Here is a 16,883-nt window from a genome sequence, read left to right as displayed (position 1 = left end):
AAATAGCACATGTTTGCAACTGAGTAGTTATATCAGCGTATTTTCTGCCTGTAGAATTTGGGGAGTCTAACAGCCTTCTTACATTTTTTTCTCTTTCTGTCCCTTTTAATTGCAGGCTGGCAGTGTTCCTGCTGTTCTAAAATTCTCAAGAACTCTGTGGGTTTCCCACGTATATACTGGTGATCACCCCACTGGGAAAGAGGCTCTTCCACAGATCTTTCTTGAATGATGCCGTCTATACTTCTGGCTTCTGCTGAGATGGCAGAGGGGATCCATGAATAATCTTATGTTTAATCTGACCTTTTGACCCTTCCAAGGTACTCATATAATGTTTTCCCGCCACACCATTGACTTTCTCCCCAGAGCTTTCTTGACAGCGAGTCCCCTAATTCTAGCATTTTTTGGCAATTAGGATAGGTTGAAATTTTTCCAAATCATCAAGTCCTGGTTCCTTTTTGCTCAAGAGTTCTTCCTTCAATCTCTTCCTTTCCTCTTGCATTTTACTATGAGCAGCAAGAAGAAAATAGGCCATACCCCTAACACTCTACTTGGAAATCTCCTCAGCTCAAACATCCAGGTTCATTGTTGAGAAGTTCTGCTTTCCACGTAACTATAGGATGCACAATTCAGCCAAGTCTTCTGCCACTACCTGGTAAGGATCTACTTTCCTCTGGCGTCCAATAACATTTTCCTTGCTGCCATCTGAGACCTCACTGGCGAAGCCTTTAACATCCACATTTCTGTCAACAGTCTGTTCGTGATGATTTAGGCGTTCCCTAGTATGATGCAGGTTTCCTCTACCATGTTCCTGACCTCCTTCTGAATCCTCACTAGCTGTTACTAGTTGTTCACATCTGTATTTCCACTAAGTCGGCTCAAGGCAGTCAGGCTTTTTCTATGATGCTTCTCAAAATTCTTCCAGCTTTTGTCTATTACTCGATTCCGAAGTTGCTTCCACAGTTTTAGGTATTTATTTAGGGATTTCCTATTGCTGTTGTAATAAATTACAAGAACGTGCTGGCTTAAAACAGCACAAATTGATTATCTTATAGTTCTAGAGGTGAGAACTATGATTTGGGTTTCACTGGGCTACAGTGAAGGTATGGGCAGGGCTGTCTTCCTTTTGGAAGCTCTAGCCTGTTTCCTCGCCTTTGCCTGCAGTTTTGCCTTGTTGGAGACCTCTTCCATCTGCAAAGCCAACAGAATAGCAACCTCAGATTTCTCTCTCACTGTCACCCCTGCTTCCATCATCGTGTCTCCTTCCTTGACTCTCCTGCTGGTCTCGTTCTCTTACTAGTATTCCTGTGATCACATTGGGCCTGCCTAGATGATCCAGAACAGTCTCCCCATCTCAAGGTGCTTAGCTTACTCACATCTGCCACGTCCCTTTTCCCACATAAGGTGACATATCCACAGGTTGGGACTGTTGGCAGAATTCCATTCTGTGCAGCTACAGAACTCATGGCCACTTGCTTCTTCAAGGTCAGCAAAAGAATGAGAGTCTGCTACCTCTAATGTTAGCTCAGGGAAGGCCTACAGCCCTCTTTTAAAGGACTCACTTGATTATGTCCAAATCACCCAGAATATTCTGCCTTTTGAGTAATTCAGTCATACGGATTGGGCATCCTAATTGTATCTGCAAAATCCCTTCACCTCTGCCATGTCGTAACCGGGTCATGGAAGTAGCTCAGTCCCTCCCACACTCAGCAGGCTGGTATTATACATGGTGTGTACACCAGGGGGCGGGAGTCTCGACAGCTATCTTCGAGTAGTGAAGGATCTAATGACTTCTCATAGCGTTCAGTGCTCCTTACTTCCTTGGTTCAGGCAAAGGGCCTGGAGGTTTATTCACCATTGCATTTGTATCACAGTGCAAATGTCAACCCTGTAAAAAGGGCAAAGGACACTTGAGGATGATTACGAAAATAGTTATGACCTGACAGACCCCTGGGGTCCATGGAACACTCTTTGTGAACTACTGACTGAGAAGATGCCCTTACATATTTATGTGGCGTCAGTGTGTTTTCGTTCGAATCCGTGATCTCGTCCATGTTAATGTGCAGTGAACATGTATCTGTGGAGTTGGGGCGAGCGGGAGGATGGTTTTATATGTCTTCTGTTGTATTGAGCCATACCTTTACAGTTTCACTTCTCTAGACAGTTGTATAAATTAGTTCAACCTTTTCAGAGGGCGATTTGATAAAATCTTTGAGCAGTTCTGCTTCAAAGCATTTTCCGTCTGGGTACAGTTATGCACACGTGCACAGGTACATTTGAAACGGTGTTTGCAGCTTTCTTGCGTTTCGTATCAGCCAAAAATTAAAACACTCTTAAATAACACCGTTGAATACATAAATTCTAAACCATTCATAGTCTGCAGCCATTTCAAAGAATAAGGTAGATCTCTGGAACTGGCATGAGAAAAGCAAGTTACAGAACAGGATATATATAGTACGAATTAATTTCTATCAAATTTAAGTGTATGTGAACACAGACACGCACGCAGAAAGACACGGACATGCAGAGAGACATATGGGCAGAGAGAGACACAGAAAGAGAGACATGCACAGAGAGACACACAGAGAGATGCGAACAGAGACACGGACACACACACACACAGACGGGGAGAGAGACACAGGGAAAGAAAGACAGGGAGACACAGACACGGAGAGAGACATGCAAGAGAGAGAGACACAGAGAGAGGGGCACACACACACACAGAGACATGGAGAGAGAGCGAGACAGACACATGCAGATCTGAAAAGATTGAGAGTAGCTACCTGTGGGGATAGATTTGGCTGTCTTTTATATTTTCTTTCTTAGGATTCTACACCATTGGATTCATTTTTCTACTGAGCGTATATTAACGTTTATAATAAGCCAGCAGTGTAGCTGGCCTGGGCCCAGGCATTCTGGCTTCACCCCAAGGGCCTCTTCCTCTGTGTGTGTGGCTCTTAGAAGTGTTTGCCCAGGAAGGTGGTGATGACCTGAAGGTGAGCGTAGGGTCAGCTCGTGCACCTGGCCGTAGAGGCGCCGGCACGGGCCTCCTCATCCGCAGGTCTGCTGGGCAGTTTCCTAGTCCATGGAAGATTCGCTCCAGTGATCTAGAAAGCTGAAAAGGGGACTGGTCTTTAAGAGGTAGGCACAGTGTGATAACAGAAAAATAGTGACCCGGGCCCTCTCGAAGCGTGTATGTTGTATCTTCACTTCAAAGAGGAAAAGAGCTGTGCTGTTTGCTCTGTAAAGATATTCTCTCTGGAAGATTTTCAGTGTTGTATGAACCATTGGGATCAGGAAAGAATCGGCTTCATTTGTCTGGAAAACGTCCTTGTACGTACCGCCTCCCTTCTCGATGTTCTTCCTGCTGCTCTTTTCCCCTAAGGTGAGGTCTACACGATTCGCTCCTTAGTTTTTAAGGTCGACAATAGACATTTGTGCACCCCTGAAGACCAGCTATTTACGTGTCAGACTTTTTTTTTTTCCCTATGAAAAATGACTACGATGCTCAAATCAATCATTAACTATTTTCGGATTGACATTTTCTTCAGAGCTAACTGTAAAATTCACATCAATGTGTAAGAAATACTCCAGAGAGATCCCATCACACTGTACCAGTTCCCCAATGGTAACACCTGAAAAATTATAGTACAGTGTCACAACCAGGATCTTGACGTTGATATAATCTAGTGATCTTATTCAGGTGTTCCTTTTTACTTGTACTCGTGTCTGTGTGTGTGTCTTCACGTCTGTGCAGTTTTGTCACCTGTGTAGGTTCATACATCCACCATGGTAGTCCAGACAGAGAACAGTTCCATGATCACAAAGACCCTCGTGCTGTGCTTTATAAAAACAACTATCTCCCTTCTGCTGTGCCCACCCCCATTTCCTGTCCCTAAGCACTAATCTTTTCTCCATCTATAGAATTTGGCAATTTAGGAAATGTTATGTAAATGGAATCATGTAGTATGTAATGTTTGGGGATTGGCTTTTTTTCACTCAGCATAATTCCCTTGAGGTCCATCCAAGGCATTGCATGTATCAATAGTTTGTTGCTTTTCCTTGCTGAATAGTATTCCATGATGTAGATGTACTATAGTTTACTTATGAAGATCATCTGGGTTGTTTCCAGTTTTGGGCTCTAGGTTTTTGTATGAACATGAGTTTTCATTTCTCTGGGATAAATGCCCAGGTGGGTAATTGCTGGGTTCTATGGTAGTCATAGGGTTCGTTTTTTAAGAATATTGCCAACCTGTGTCCCAGACTAGCTGTACCATTTTATATTCCCACCAGCAATAAATGAGTGATCCACTTTCTCTGCATCCTTGTCAGCACTTAGTGTTATCACTATTTTTTTTAGTCATTCTGATTGGTGTGTAGTGATACCTCATTGTGGTTTTAGTTTGCATTTCCCTGATTGCATGTGCTTATTGGCCATTCATGTAAACCCGTCAGTGAAATGCCTCTTCATGTCTTTCGCCCATTTTAATCGGATTGTTTGATTTTGCTGTTCAATTTTGAGAGCTCTTCATATATTCTAGACACTAGTCCTTAGATGGGTATGTGTTTTGCAAATATTTTCTTTTACTCTATAGCTTGTCTTTTCATCTTCTTAATAGAGTCTTTCACAAAAGGAAATTTTTAATTTTGATGACGTCTGATTTATCCATTTTTTTCTTTTGTGGATCATGGTTTTATGGTCAAGTCTATGAACTCTTCCCCAAGCCCTTAGTCCTGAAGATTTTTCTCATATCATTCCTTCTGAAAGTTCTATAGATTTACATTTAAGACCCAAAAAAGTCATCAATTTTGAGTTAGGGTTTGAATGAGGTGTGTGAGGATTAGATCAAGGTTCATTATTTTTGCCTATAGATGCCTAGTTGCTCCAGCACCTTTTGTTGGAAAGGCTGTCCTGCTTCCATTGAGTGGCTTTTGCACCTTTAACAGAAATCTCTTGAGCATATTTGGGCAGGTCTTTCTAGGTAGTTCATTCTGTTGTACTGTTCTATGTGTCTACCCTTCTGCCACTGTCTTGATTACTGTAACCATAAAGTAAGCCTTAATACTGGGTAGGCTGATTTCCCCCCCACTTTATTCTTCTTTCTCAAGGTTGTTTTAGCTATTCTAGGGCCTGTGCTTTTCTATACAAGTTTTAGAATAAGTTTATTTATGTCTACAGAAAGCTGGCTGGGATTTTGATAGGACTTGTGTTAAATATGTAGATGAATTTGGGAAGAGTTGATGTCTTTAAGGGAGTCTTCAAATCCATGAACACAGTATGTCTCTCCATTTATTTATGTCTTCTTTGATTTCGCTCATAAGCATATTGTAATTTTCAGCCTGCAGGTCCTGTACATGTTTTTCAAGTGTACAGCTAAGTATTTCATTTTCTCTGGAACAATTTTAAATGGTTATGTGTTTTAATTTTAGATTCCGTATGTTCATTGCTATCATATGATTGATTTTGATATTTGTTGCTCCTGTATCGTTAGACCTTGCTGAAGTCACTTACTGATTCTAGGAAGCGTTTTTTGTAGGTTCCTTGGAGTTTTCTACATAGATGATCATGTCATCGGCAAATAGGGATAGGTTTATTTCTTCCTTCCCAATCTGTATGTCTTTTATTTCTCATTGCAATGTTGAACCTCCCATGCTATGTTAAATAAGAGTGGTGAGAACAGTGTCCTTGGCCTGTTCCTGATCTTCAGGAGAGAGTGTTCAGTCTTTCACCATTAAGTCTGACAAGAGCTATGGGTGTTTTCTAGATGCTCTCTATGAAGTTGAGGTACTTCCCTCTATTCCTAATTTGCTGAATTTTTTTCATAAATGGGCATTGGATTTTCCATGTTGATAAGATTACAGGCAGACCTCGTTTTATTGCGCTTCACTTTATTGCACTTTGCAGATATTGCGTTTTTACAAATTGAAGTTTTGTGGTGACCCTGCGTTGAGCCAGTCTATCAGTGCCATTTTTCCAACCGCATTTGCTGACTTCGTGTCTCTGTGTCACGTGTTGGTAATTCAAAACTATTTGAAACTTTTTCATTATTATTATATTTGCTGCGGTCCGTGATAAGTGATCGTTGATGTTCCTGTTGCAAAAAGATTACTACTCCCTGAAGGCTCAGATTATGGATAGCATTTTTTAGTAATAAAATATTTTTTAATTAAGGTACATACATTTCTGGGGGGGCATAATGCTGTTGCACTTTAATAGACTACAGTATAGTGTAAACATAATTTTTTTTTTTTTTTTTTTGCGGCACGCGGGCCTCTCACTGCTGTGGCCTCTCCCGTTGCGGAGCACAGGCTCCGGACGCGCAGGCTCAGCGGCCATGGCTCACGGGCCCAGCCGCTCCGCGGCATGTGGGATCTTCCCGGACCGGGGCACGAACCCGCGTCCCCTGCATCGGCAGGCGGACTCTCAACCACTGCGCCACCAGGGAAGCCCGTAAACATAATTTTATGTGCACTGGGAAACCAAAAAACAAAAATCATGTGACTTGCTGTATTAATATTCGCTTTATTGCAGTGGTCTGGAACCATCCCCACAGTATCTCCGAGGTATGCCTGTATATGAGTTTTTTCTTCTTTAGGCCACTGATATCGTAGGGCACATTGTTTTTCAAATGTTGATCCAGCCTTGCATAACCAGAACAAGTCCCGTTTGTTCATGATGTATAATTCTTTCTATACATTCTGTTTAGTTTGCTAATATCTTGTTGAGGATTTTATATATTAGTTCAAGAGAGAGATTGGGCTGTAGTTTTTTCTTAATACAGTCTTTTTCTGTGTTTATTCTCAGGTTAATGCTGGCCTCATAAAATAAGTTGGGAAATATCCCTCCTCCCTATTTTCTGGAAGAGGTTTTATAAAATTGGTGTTAATTCCTCTTTAAATGCTTGGTAAAATTTACCAGTGAAACCATCAAAAAGCCTGGAAATTTCTTTTTTTAGGAGCTTTTAAATTAAAAATTCTGTTTCATTAATGGTTATAGAAATATTCAGATTGTGTTTTCATCTAGGTTGAATTATTTTTTTATTGTGGTAAACATACTAACATAGAATTTACCATTTTAACCTTTTCTTTTTTTTTTGCGGTACGCGGGCCTCTCACTGTTGTGGCCTCTCCCGTTGCGGAGCACAGGCTCCGGACGCGCAGGCTCAGCGGCCATGGCTCACGGGCCCAGCCGCTCCGCAGCATGTGGGATCTTCCCGGACCGGGGCACGAACCCGCGTCTCCTGCATCAGCAGGCGGACCCTCAACCACTGCGCCACCAGGGAAGCCCCATTTTAACCATTTTAAATGTATAGTTCATTGGCATTAAGTACATTCCCAGTGTTGGACAACCATCACCACTATCCATTTCCAGAACTTTCTCCTCATCCCAAACAGAAACTCTGTACCCAGTAAACAGTAACTCCTCATTTTCCTCTACCCCGAACCCCTGCTAACCTCTGTTCTACTTTCTGTCTCTAAGAATTTTCCCATTCTAGGTACCTGAAATAAGTGGAATCATACAAAATATGTCCTTTTATGTCTGGCTTATTTTACTTAGCATAATGTTTTCAAAGTTTGTCCATGTTGTTGCATGTATCAGAATTTCATTCCTTTATAAGGCTGAGTAATATTCCATTGTGTGTATATACCATATTTTATCTGTTTATAAATTGGCAGACGTTTGAGTTGTTTCTACCCTTTGTCTGTTGTGAATAGTGCTGTATTGAACATTGTGCAGGTATCCGTTTGAGTCCCTGCCTTCAGTCCTTTTGGGCTTATACCTAGAGGTGGAATCGAAGGATCAGGTAGTAATTCTACGTTTAAATTTTTGAGTAATCACCAAAGTGTTCTCCACAGCAGCTGCACCATTTTATACATTCCCACCAGCAACATACCAGGGTTCCAATTTCTCCACATCCTCACCAACATTTGTTATTTTTCATTTTTCTTTTGATAATAGCCATCCTAATGAGTGTGAAGTGGTATCTCCTTGTGGATTTGATTTATATTTCCCTAATGACCAATACTTTGAGCATTTTTCATGTGCTTATTGACCATTTGTATATCTTCTTTGAAGATATGTCTATTCAAGTTCTTTGCCCATCTTTAAATCTCATTTTTTAAATTGTTGTAGGAGTCCTTTATATAGTCTGGATTTTAATCTCTTACTGGATATATGATTTATGAATATATTCTCTCATTCTGGGATTGTTTTTTGATTCTCTTGGTAGTGTCCTTTGCACAAAAGGCTTTACTTTTGATGAGGGCCAATTTATCTATTATTCCTTTTGTTGCCTATGCTTTTGGTGTCATATCCAAGAAGTCATTACCAAATCCAATATCATGAAGATTTTCCCCTATGTTTTTTCCTAAGAGTTTTATAGTTTTAGCTCTTATGTTTAGGACTTTGATCCATTTTGAATTAATTTTTATATATGGTGTAAGGTAAGGGTCCAACTTCATTCTTTGGCATGTGGATATTCAGTTTCTTGGTACCCTTGTCAAGAACATATTGACCATAGAGTTATGTCTGGGCTTTCTGTTCTGTTAGTCTATATGTCTGTTCTTATGCCAGTACCACACTGTTTTGATTGCTGTAGCTTTGTAGTAAGTTTTGAAATCAGGAAAGTGAGTTCTTCTTTTTCAAGATTCTTTTGTCTATTTGGGGTCTCTTGAGACTCCATATGAATTTTAGGATGGGGTTTTCTAAGTCTGCCCAAAAAACTGTTTTGGATTTTGGTAGAGATTGCACTGAATCTGTAGATCACTTTGGGTAGTATTGTCATCTTAACAATATTAGTCTTATGTTACGTGAACATGGGATTGAGTTGAGTTGTGATAGTTTGTGGATTTCAAGGAATTGGTCCATTTCTTCTAAGTTGTCAAATACATAAAGTTGTTCATAGCGTTTTCTTATTATCCTTTTAATAGTGCAGAATCTATAATGATATCTGCTGTTTCATTCCTTATATTAGTATTTTGGGGTTTTTTTTCTTCAATTATATTTGTTAGTAAGGCTAGAGGTGTATCAATTTTACTGACTTTTTCAAAGAACAAGCCGTTTGGTTGATCTATTTTACTTTTCTATTTTCAATTTCATTGATTTCTGCTCGTACATTATTTCCTTCTGTCTGCTTGCTTCTAGTATCTTGGGTTAGGAACTTGGATTATTGATTTGAGACCTTTCTTTGTTTCTAATTTAAACATTTAGTGCTATAAACTTCCCTCTCAGCATTACTTTAGTTACATCTCCCATATTTTGATATGCTGTATTTTCATTTTCATTAGGGCTATTTATTCTTAAAATTTCAATTTGAGACTTTCTCATTGACTGTTGTTTTATTTAGAAGTGTGTTGTTTATTTCCAAGTGTTTAGAGATTTTCTTGTTTTCTCTTATTTGTTTTTGGTTTGGTTGTTTCTAGTTTGATTCCATTATAGTCAGAGATACCACTCTCTATCACTTCCATACTTTTAAATTTGTTGAGGTTTGCTTTCTGGTTCAGGGTGTGATCTGTTGGTGAATATTCCATGGGTGCTTAAACAGTTACTTACTCTGCTGCGATTGGGTAGTGTCCATTATGCCAGTTACATCCTGTTAGTTGACTGTGTTGTTTAGTTCTTCTATATCCTTGCTGGTTTTCATTCTAGTAGTTCTGTCAGTTGCTGAGAGTAGAGTATTGATGTCCCCAACTATACCTGTGGATTTGTTTATTTCTTTTCTCAGCTCTGTGAATTTTAGCTTCATGTGTTTTGAGACTCTTGTTTGGTGCTTACACATTTACGATTGTTGTGTTCTTGGTGGATTGATCCTTTATCATTATGTGACATCCCCCTTTATTGCTAGTGAGAACTGGCAGGTCCTGTCTTACTGTGTTTTTAACACTGTTTCCAGAAGATTCAGACTTATAATTCTTTGATCCATAGACAACCCCAGGCTCTATCCAAAAAAGATAGGTAATGCATTGTAAATTACCTGGGCAGTTTGAGGATTACGTTATTGATCTGTAAAAGTCATTGAGGTTTTTTCCCCCACAAACATTGCTGCTTCTATTCTAAGTGCTTACTGTATACAGCACTGTCTATGCCTTTACCTTCCCTTAAATTTCCTGTCCCTCTGCTACCTCCAATTATAGGAACAGTTATGGGAGTCTTGAAGTTCAAGAAAAACTACTGGAAAACTCCTGTGTGGCATGCTACGTAATTGATGTGCAAGAAGTCCACAATTTTAAAGGAATATGGTTGAGCTGAAAGACCTAGTATTAACAGCAGTAACCACACTTATATACAATATTTTGTTGGTGTTGTAACCACTTTCAGCTGATGAGACACTCCCATACTCTACTGGGAACATAGCGTCACTTCATCCCTGGGCAGTATTACCTGTGATTACGGTGCCGGGTTGAGAGTGGTGACGGCCAAGGCTTGGAGCTCTCGGGTTGTGCTCCAGCTCTGGGACCCCCTGAAGCACGTGGTCATCTCCTGTAGATCTGGGCTCAAGTCCCAGCTCCACTAATCACCAGATCAAATGTGGGCTCATGTCCACCTCACCACCCATCCTGTGAAGAAAAGCAAGCAGAACTCGTCTCCTGTAAACCCTCTTACATCTCTTTGTCATCCTCAAGGTGGCTCTTCAGAGGCCTTAGAGGGACCTCAGGACCAGGACAGGAGTGCTGTGCTCATGCTGTGACTTCTCTGAGCCGTGCAGGGGCTGCTGTGTGTGTTACTAATTGTGCTCCCCTTCCTGTCCCCCTTCCCCCTTTTAGAGAGATGGGACCGTGTCACCACCACAACCAGGAGACCGGGAGCGACCAGAGCTCCAGCAAAGCCTGCAGGTAACACGGCTGTTCTGAGGAGGGCACTAAGGAGGGACCCCGTGGAGCTCTCTGGGGCCATGTCCAAATGAGCTGCCTGTAATTTAACCAACTGGCTTTGTCTTTTACGTTTTAGGGCTCCCTGACGAAAAAGACTTTGACCTGGCCGATGCCTTGGATGATCGAAATGATCAAGATCATGGCCACAGGAAGCCGAGTGCAGGAGGAGGAGGTAAGTCACAGCTGGTTGAAGGCACAGGCCAGTGCGGTAGCTCCCGGGTCAGGGTGTAGCTCATTAACTACAGCAGCGCACAGAGCCACTCCTGGCCTGGCAGAGCTGGGGGCGCTTCAAGGCCCAGGAGAACCCTACAACAGTGGTTCTCAAGCGTTTTGGTCTCAGGACTCCCCAAATTATGGAGGATCTCTATTGAGGTGTGGGTCACGTCTATCGATATTTATCATCTTTGAATCTAAAACTGGAGAAAAATTAAAATGAACAACAGCAAACACACACATGTTAATAACATAAATAGCAGATTTCATGAGAAATAACTATGGCAAGATAAAGACAATTTAGTGAGAAAAGTGGTATCATTGTACATTTTTTGCAAATTTCTATAATGTCTATCTTAGTAGGAAAGCTAGGGGACTTCCCTGGCGGTCCAGTGGTTAAGACTCCGCACTTCCTGGTTGGGGAACTAAGATCCCGCCTGCTGTGGTGCGGCCAAAAAAGAAGAGCTAGACTCTCACATCTCCATCTCCTTCTGGGCTCAAGTTGTGATATGTTGTTACAGTTGATGTATATGAAGGAGATCTGGCCTTATAAGAGATACGCCATTGAAAGGGGAAGAATATTTTAATAGACTTTTCAGATCATTGATTCACATCATTTTTCTTTGGTAAGACACCCAAACTCGACCACTGGTTGTTTCTTATAGGTTAAGTGCACTGTAGAATGTGAAACCATATCAATGAATTTTCCATCGTTGATTTCATTAAACTCCCCAGGGATCCTCATGTACTTTTTAGTGGAACTTTACCCATTCATGGTTTTGTGCATTACGCATTGCTCATTTGGAAAATATTGTTCTTAAGTCTTTTGACCTTCCAAATAATGCCATATTTCATTATGCAGTGCCCCCAATTCACATCTGTTAATATCACCACCATCTCATTAGAAAAAGTCTTTAAGTATTGGCAAGTTGTTAAGCTCGCAGTGGTAGATATAGATATTTCAAAATTCTCTTTTTTGTTTGAAATATTATCACTGGCAACAAGTACTGCCAGTGGTTTTCTTTAAAGTGACAGCCCCATTTCATTCATTTTCAAGAAAACACCTTCCAAATACTCAAGCTGCCATACCACAGTTAGCCCATCATTCTTTCTTTCTAGTAAAAGTAGTCTTTCATGACAGAAAGCAGCTGATAAAAGCCGAATTGAAACAGTCACACATGTGCTTTTCTGAGTCAACTATAGGACTTTAGAGTGGAACAGAAATGCCATAAGCATGCTTCCCACTTTATCACAGAATATTAAAAGATGTGTACTCAACGGTTGAGCTATAATAAAATTAATTTTTCGGTTTCCTTGTATTAGTTTTCTGTTACCACCATAACAAATGATCACAAGCTGTTTCTTTGGGTGAGGAGTTCAGGAACAGCTCAGCTGAGTTTTTCTCTTCAGAACCTCATATACCTTCAGTCACAGTGTCATCCAGGTCTGCAGTCTCAGCTGAGGTTGGGTTGTCTTCCAAGCTTGTGTGCTCGTTGGCAGAGAACCGTTTCCTTGCAGTTCTAGAACAAGTGGCTGCTTCCTTCTTTAAGACCACCAGGAGAAAAAACAGAGACTAGACGGAAGGGGAGAGAAGGGGGGAGGGGGAGGGGGGAGTAGAGAAGAGCAGGGAGGGGGAGAGGAAGGCTAAGTCTATTGCTTCTAGTGTTTGAGCTCAGGAGGGCCTCAACCCTGTTTTAAAGGGCTCACTTGATTAATTTCAGGCTCACCCAGGAAAATCTGCCTTTTGATTAATGCCAAGTCAAACTGATGTGGTAACTTAATTACGTCTGCAAAGTCCGTTCACCTCGGCATGTAATATAACCTAATCACGGGTTGATAGCCATCCTATGCATGGTTCCACTCGCGCCCAGTCATGGCATACTGGGGTGTGTACACTGATGGGAAGGGATCTTGGGGGCCCCTTTAGAGTTTTGCCTACGCATTCATCAAGGGTCCTCTTAAGTGGCAGTCACTTTCTGGGGCTGTTGGACAACATTAAGTAACAAATTTCTTGTCTCTGAGAAATGTGTTTGGCATTGAGATGTGTGTTTTGTTTCCTCCAGGTTTTTCAGACAAGGATCTTGAAGACATAGTAGGGGGCGGTGAATACAAACCTGACAGGGGTAAAGGTAGGAGCACTGATTTGTCCAAATGCCTTATTCTTGTTAAAGACGGGATTATACAGCAACCAGGTTGATTGGAGGTGTTCTTACTCAGACTCTGGGAAATCAAAGGTAGTTAGTTCCTAGACATCCCTGCTTGCAGTTTGGGGTTGACTTGGAATGATACAGAGACTGTGCAGCTCAAGGGGGCATTTATGAGCCAGTTTGGAAAAGCCACACATTTTCCCTGATGTTCCTTAAGCCAAGTTGCTGCATGGGTTAATGTGTCCACACTAGCAGAAGCTGTTGGCCAAGGCAGCACCAGTTACAGTAACTGAAGGTCACAGGACTCATTGGGAACAGCCTTCGCAACCTGGGGAGCCTGTCACTCTTGGGATGGGGGAGCAAAACTCATCATGACAAGAGCTTTTTTAAGACACCCGTAGCAAGTCAGATATCTTTTAAAATCTTTTCATTTTGCAGTAGTTTGAGTCACAAGAAGTTGTAAAAATAAACAAATTGTTTAGGAAAATTCCTGTGTACCCTTCACCCAGCTTCCCCTGATATCTTGACAAAACTATAGTTACATTGTCAAAACCAGGAAGCTGACAGTTGTTCAATATTGTTATTAAGTCATATACAGATCTTATTCAGATTTCATCAGATTTTGCATGCACTTGTGTGTGTGTGTGTGTGTGTGTGTGTGTCTGTACACATGGACACATGCACTCATGGGTCTGGGTCGATGAAATTGTATCAGATGTGTCAGCCCTTCATAGTCACACCCTCCCCCAAGGCAGGTAGTTTTAGTTCCCCCGCAAATCACCCAAAGACTTAAACCATTTGTCTTAATATGTTGGCAAGATCTGATCCTAGTATGGAGACAATGTTAGCCAGACTTGATGTGGCAAAATAAGTTAGGGTTGTAATTTGTGGTTGGTACTTGTGGTTGTAACCTGTTCTGATGGTATGTTGTGATTATAACTTGTAGTTCTGGTGGTAAGTTTTTATGATTGTAACTATTGTGATGGTAACCTGTTGTGATGCTAAGTTGTGGGTATAGCATTTTTTGGTGATTCCCTGTTGTGGTTGTGGTTGTGAGTGTAACAGCAAGTTCTGAGTGTAACATGTCGTGATTGTTTCCAGTGTCAGCCTGCTGTACTCCCCACAGTCTAGGCTGTGGCACTAGCATCTGCTTCTTTCTTGTAGGAATTGTGTGCCTTCCGTATGGGAACAGTGTTGTTCTGATTAAAGGATACTGTAGTCGAATCTGTCCTTCAAACCACCTTTCCAAACAGTGTCATTTTGAGTAAAAAGCTCCAAAAACCTCTAAATGAAACTCACAGGTGTCAGGAGAACATGGAACATTTAAAGGGCAAACCCAGCAAATTAGCCAATTACTCCCGGGTGACAAATGGTATTTCCAGATGGTGAGAAGAGAGGGGTTTCCTTATTAAAAGTACCTGTTTTAACAAGGGAGAAGTGTTAGGAAATTCATTAATTAGGCTCAGATTTGAATTTCTCTTGTAAAGAATAATCAATTGTTAGCAGAAGATATACTCTGTCATTATAGGTGTCGGCAAAAAATACGAGTGTGAAACTGAACCTTAGGTTATGATAAGCACACGATGAAGTTCTCAGACAGTCTTCTCTATGCAAACGTGCTAATGCCATGTATGAAGATAAAACACCACATTTAAATAAATGACGATCTTCAGCATAAAAACAGTCCTGATTAATGCATTTTCTAACTGTGGGTTTTAGGCACACAGACTCAACTATAGTTCTGGAGTGTATTTCTGAGATAGTATGTTATCTGTTGTATATTTTTTCTCAAGAAAACATTTCTAATGGCCCTGTAGGTGCCCCGTATTTTGTCTGTAGGTAGTAGCGACTGTCTCTCATCAACAGGTCCCGTCAGCCTCCTCCATTCCCTAGCATTTTCACTGACTAAGAAGCTCGAGCCAGTCAGTTTCATCTCGTCATTGCCCCCTCTGTGGTCTACACCTTAGTGTATGCAAGCCTTTCCTCCCATTCCCCCGGAGTTGCTCTTTGGTCCCCAGTCATCTCTTGGTGGTCACAGCCCTCTGTCCCGTGTGACCTCTGCAGCATTTCACTTTGATGACCACCTCCTCCTTCACGTTCTTTCCTCCTGGGCCCTACCTGGCACTCTCCCACTTTCTTGTTCTCATTCACTTCTTCTTCCTGAACACTGTTGCCTGGTGGGTCTCTTTCCTCGAGCGTCCAGTGGTATGTCATTCTCTTCCCCACTGAAAGGGGAGGGTATTAGAAACCAAGATCTGGGTGTTGAGTGCATTCATTAGTGGGATGTTGCTACTTCTAAACCCTTTAAGTGGGCACAACTAGGAAACACATGGATGTATTTTATTAATAAACCGTGTGTATATATGTATCTATAATTATTTCTGTATCTATTCATCAGCATCTGTGTTAACCTAAGCATAAGTTCATACTTAAGCCTTCTGGCAGTAGGTTACAGTTGGAGACATATTTTAGTATTCCTTTCTTGCTGACCTTTAACTTCTCTCTCTGAGAGTGAGAAACCTACCATCCATCAACTGTTTGCTTACTTGCTCAATTCTGGTATTATACGTGTATAGCGCAATCGTAATTGTTAACCCATACCCCTGTGAGACGCAGCTTTACCAACTACAGTCCAGTGTTTGTTTTTCTTCTTTTGTCTTTACCTTACAGTTTCAAAGTACCGTCTTTCTAAAGTTACTTGCATAGCTCCTTTATGACCCCTCCATTCAGTGCAGTTCTGACATACGTTTATAATGCAGATACATTCATTTGTCACAGTCTACATTCCATCCTGGGATCCCCCACCAACCTGGTTGATGTTTTGCTTGCATACATTAAAGGTCACGCCTTGTGATACACATTTGTATGGGTTTTTACAAATGCATATAGTCATGTGTCCACCACCCAAGTACCATACAGAACAGTCTGTCACCATAAAAGTTCTTCTGTATACCCCTTTGGTACTCAGCCACTCTCTGTTTCCTCAACCCTAATCCATTTTCTCTTCGTGCAACCACTAATCTGTTTATCATCTCCATAGCTTTTGCCTTTTGCAGAATGTCATATGGTTAGAATCATACAGTATGTAGCCTTTCCAGACTGGCTTCTTTCACTTAGCAATGTGCATTAAAGGTTCCTATATGTTTATTCATGGCTTGGTAAGTCATTTCTTTATAACATTTCATTGTCTAGATGTACCACATTCACCTATTGAAGGACATCTTGGTTGCATTTAGCTTTTGGTGATTACAAATAAAGCTGCTATAAATATTTACATACAGGTTTTTGTACAGGCATAAGTTTTCAATCCACATGGCTAAATACCTAGGTGTATAATTTCTGGGTCATATGGTAAATCTATGTTTAGCTTTACAGTAAACTTCCCAGCTGTCTTCTGAAGTGGCTGTACCATTATATTGGGTTGGCCAAAAAGTTCGTTTGGGAAACCCGACCTCTTACATCTTATGGGAATACCGAACGAACTTTTTGGCCAACCCAATACTTTTCCATGAGCAATGAATGAGAGTTCCAGTTGCTCTACATCCTTATCAGCAATTGATATTGTCAGGGTTTAAACAAATTTTTTTTGAAGTATATTTGATTTACAATGTTGTATTAATTTCTGCTGTATAGCAAAGTAACTCAGTTTTATTT

General features: G+C 41.1%; 1 protein-coding gene across 2 annotated transcripts in view; it reads left to right on the top strand.

Moving 5' to 3' along the window:
• CD99L2 (CD99 molecule like 2) overlaps positions 1-16,883 on the top strand; it is a 112,593-nt gene that overhangs the window by 75,700 nt on the left and 20,010 nt on the right. For both annotated transcript variants that reach the window (XM_027097953.1, XM_027097952.1), the window contains exons 5-7: positions 10,762-10,830; positions 10,946-11,041; positions 13,146-13,211. In XM_027097953.1, coding sequence (XP_026953754.1) covers positions 10,762-10,830; positions 10,946-11,041; positions 13,146-13,211 — 231 coding nt within the window. The remainder of the gene's footprint in view (positions 1-10,761; positions 10,831-10,945; positions 11,042-13,145; positions 13,212-16,883) is intronic.

Source organism: Aethalodelphis obliquidens, unplaced genomic scaffold, assembly GCF_003676395.1.
Source record: "Aethalodelphis obliquidens isolate GAN/ISIS:26980383/991018 unplaced genomic scaffold, ASM367639v1 scaffold118, whole genome shotgun sequence".
Lineage (NCBI taxonomy): Eukaryota > Metazoa > Chordata > Mammalia > Artiodactyla > Delphinidae > Aethalodelphis > Aethalodelphis obliquidens.
Note: the sequence above shows the minus strand (reverse complement) of the source record. Positions and strands in the feature narration are given on the sequence as shown.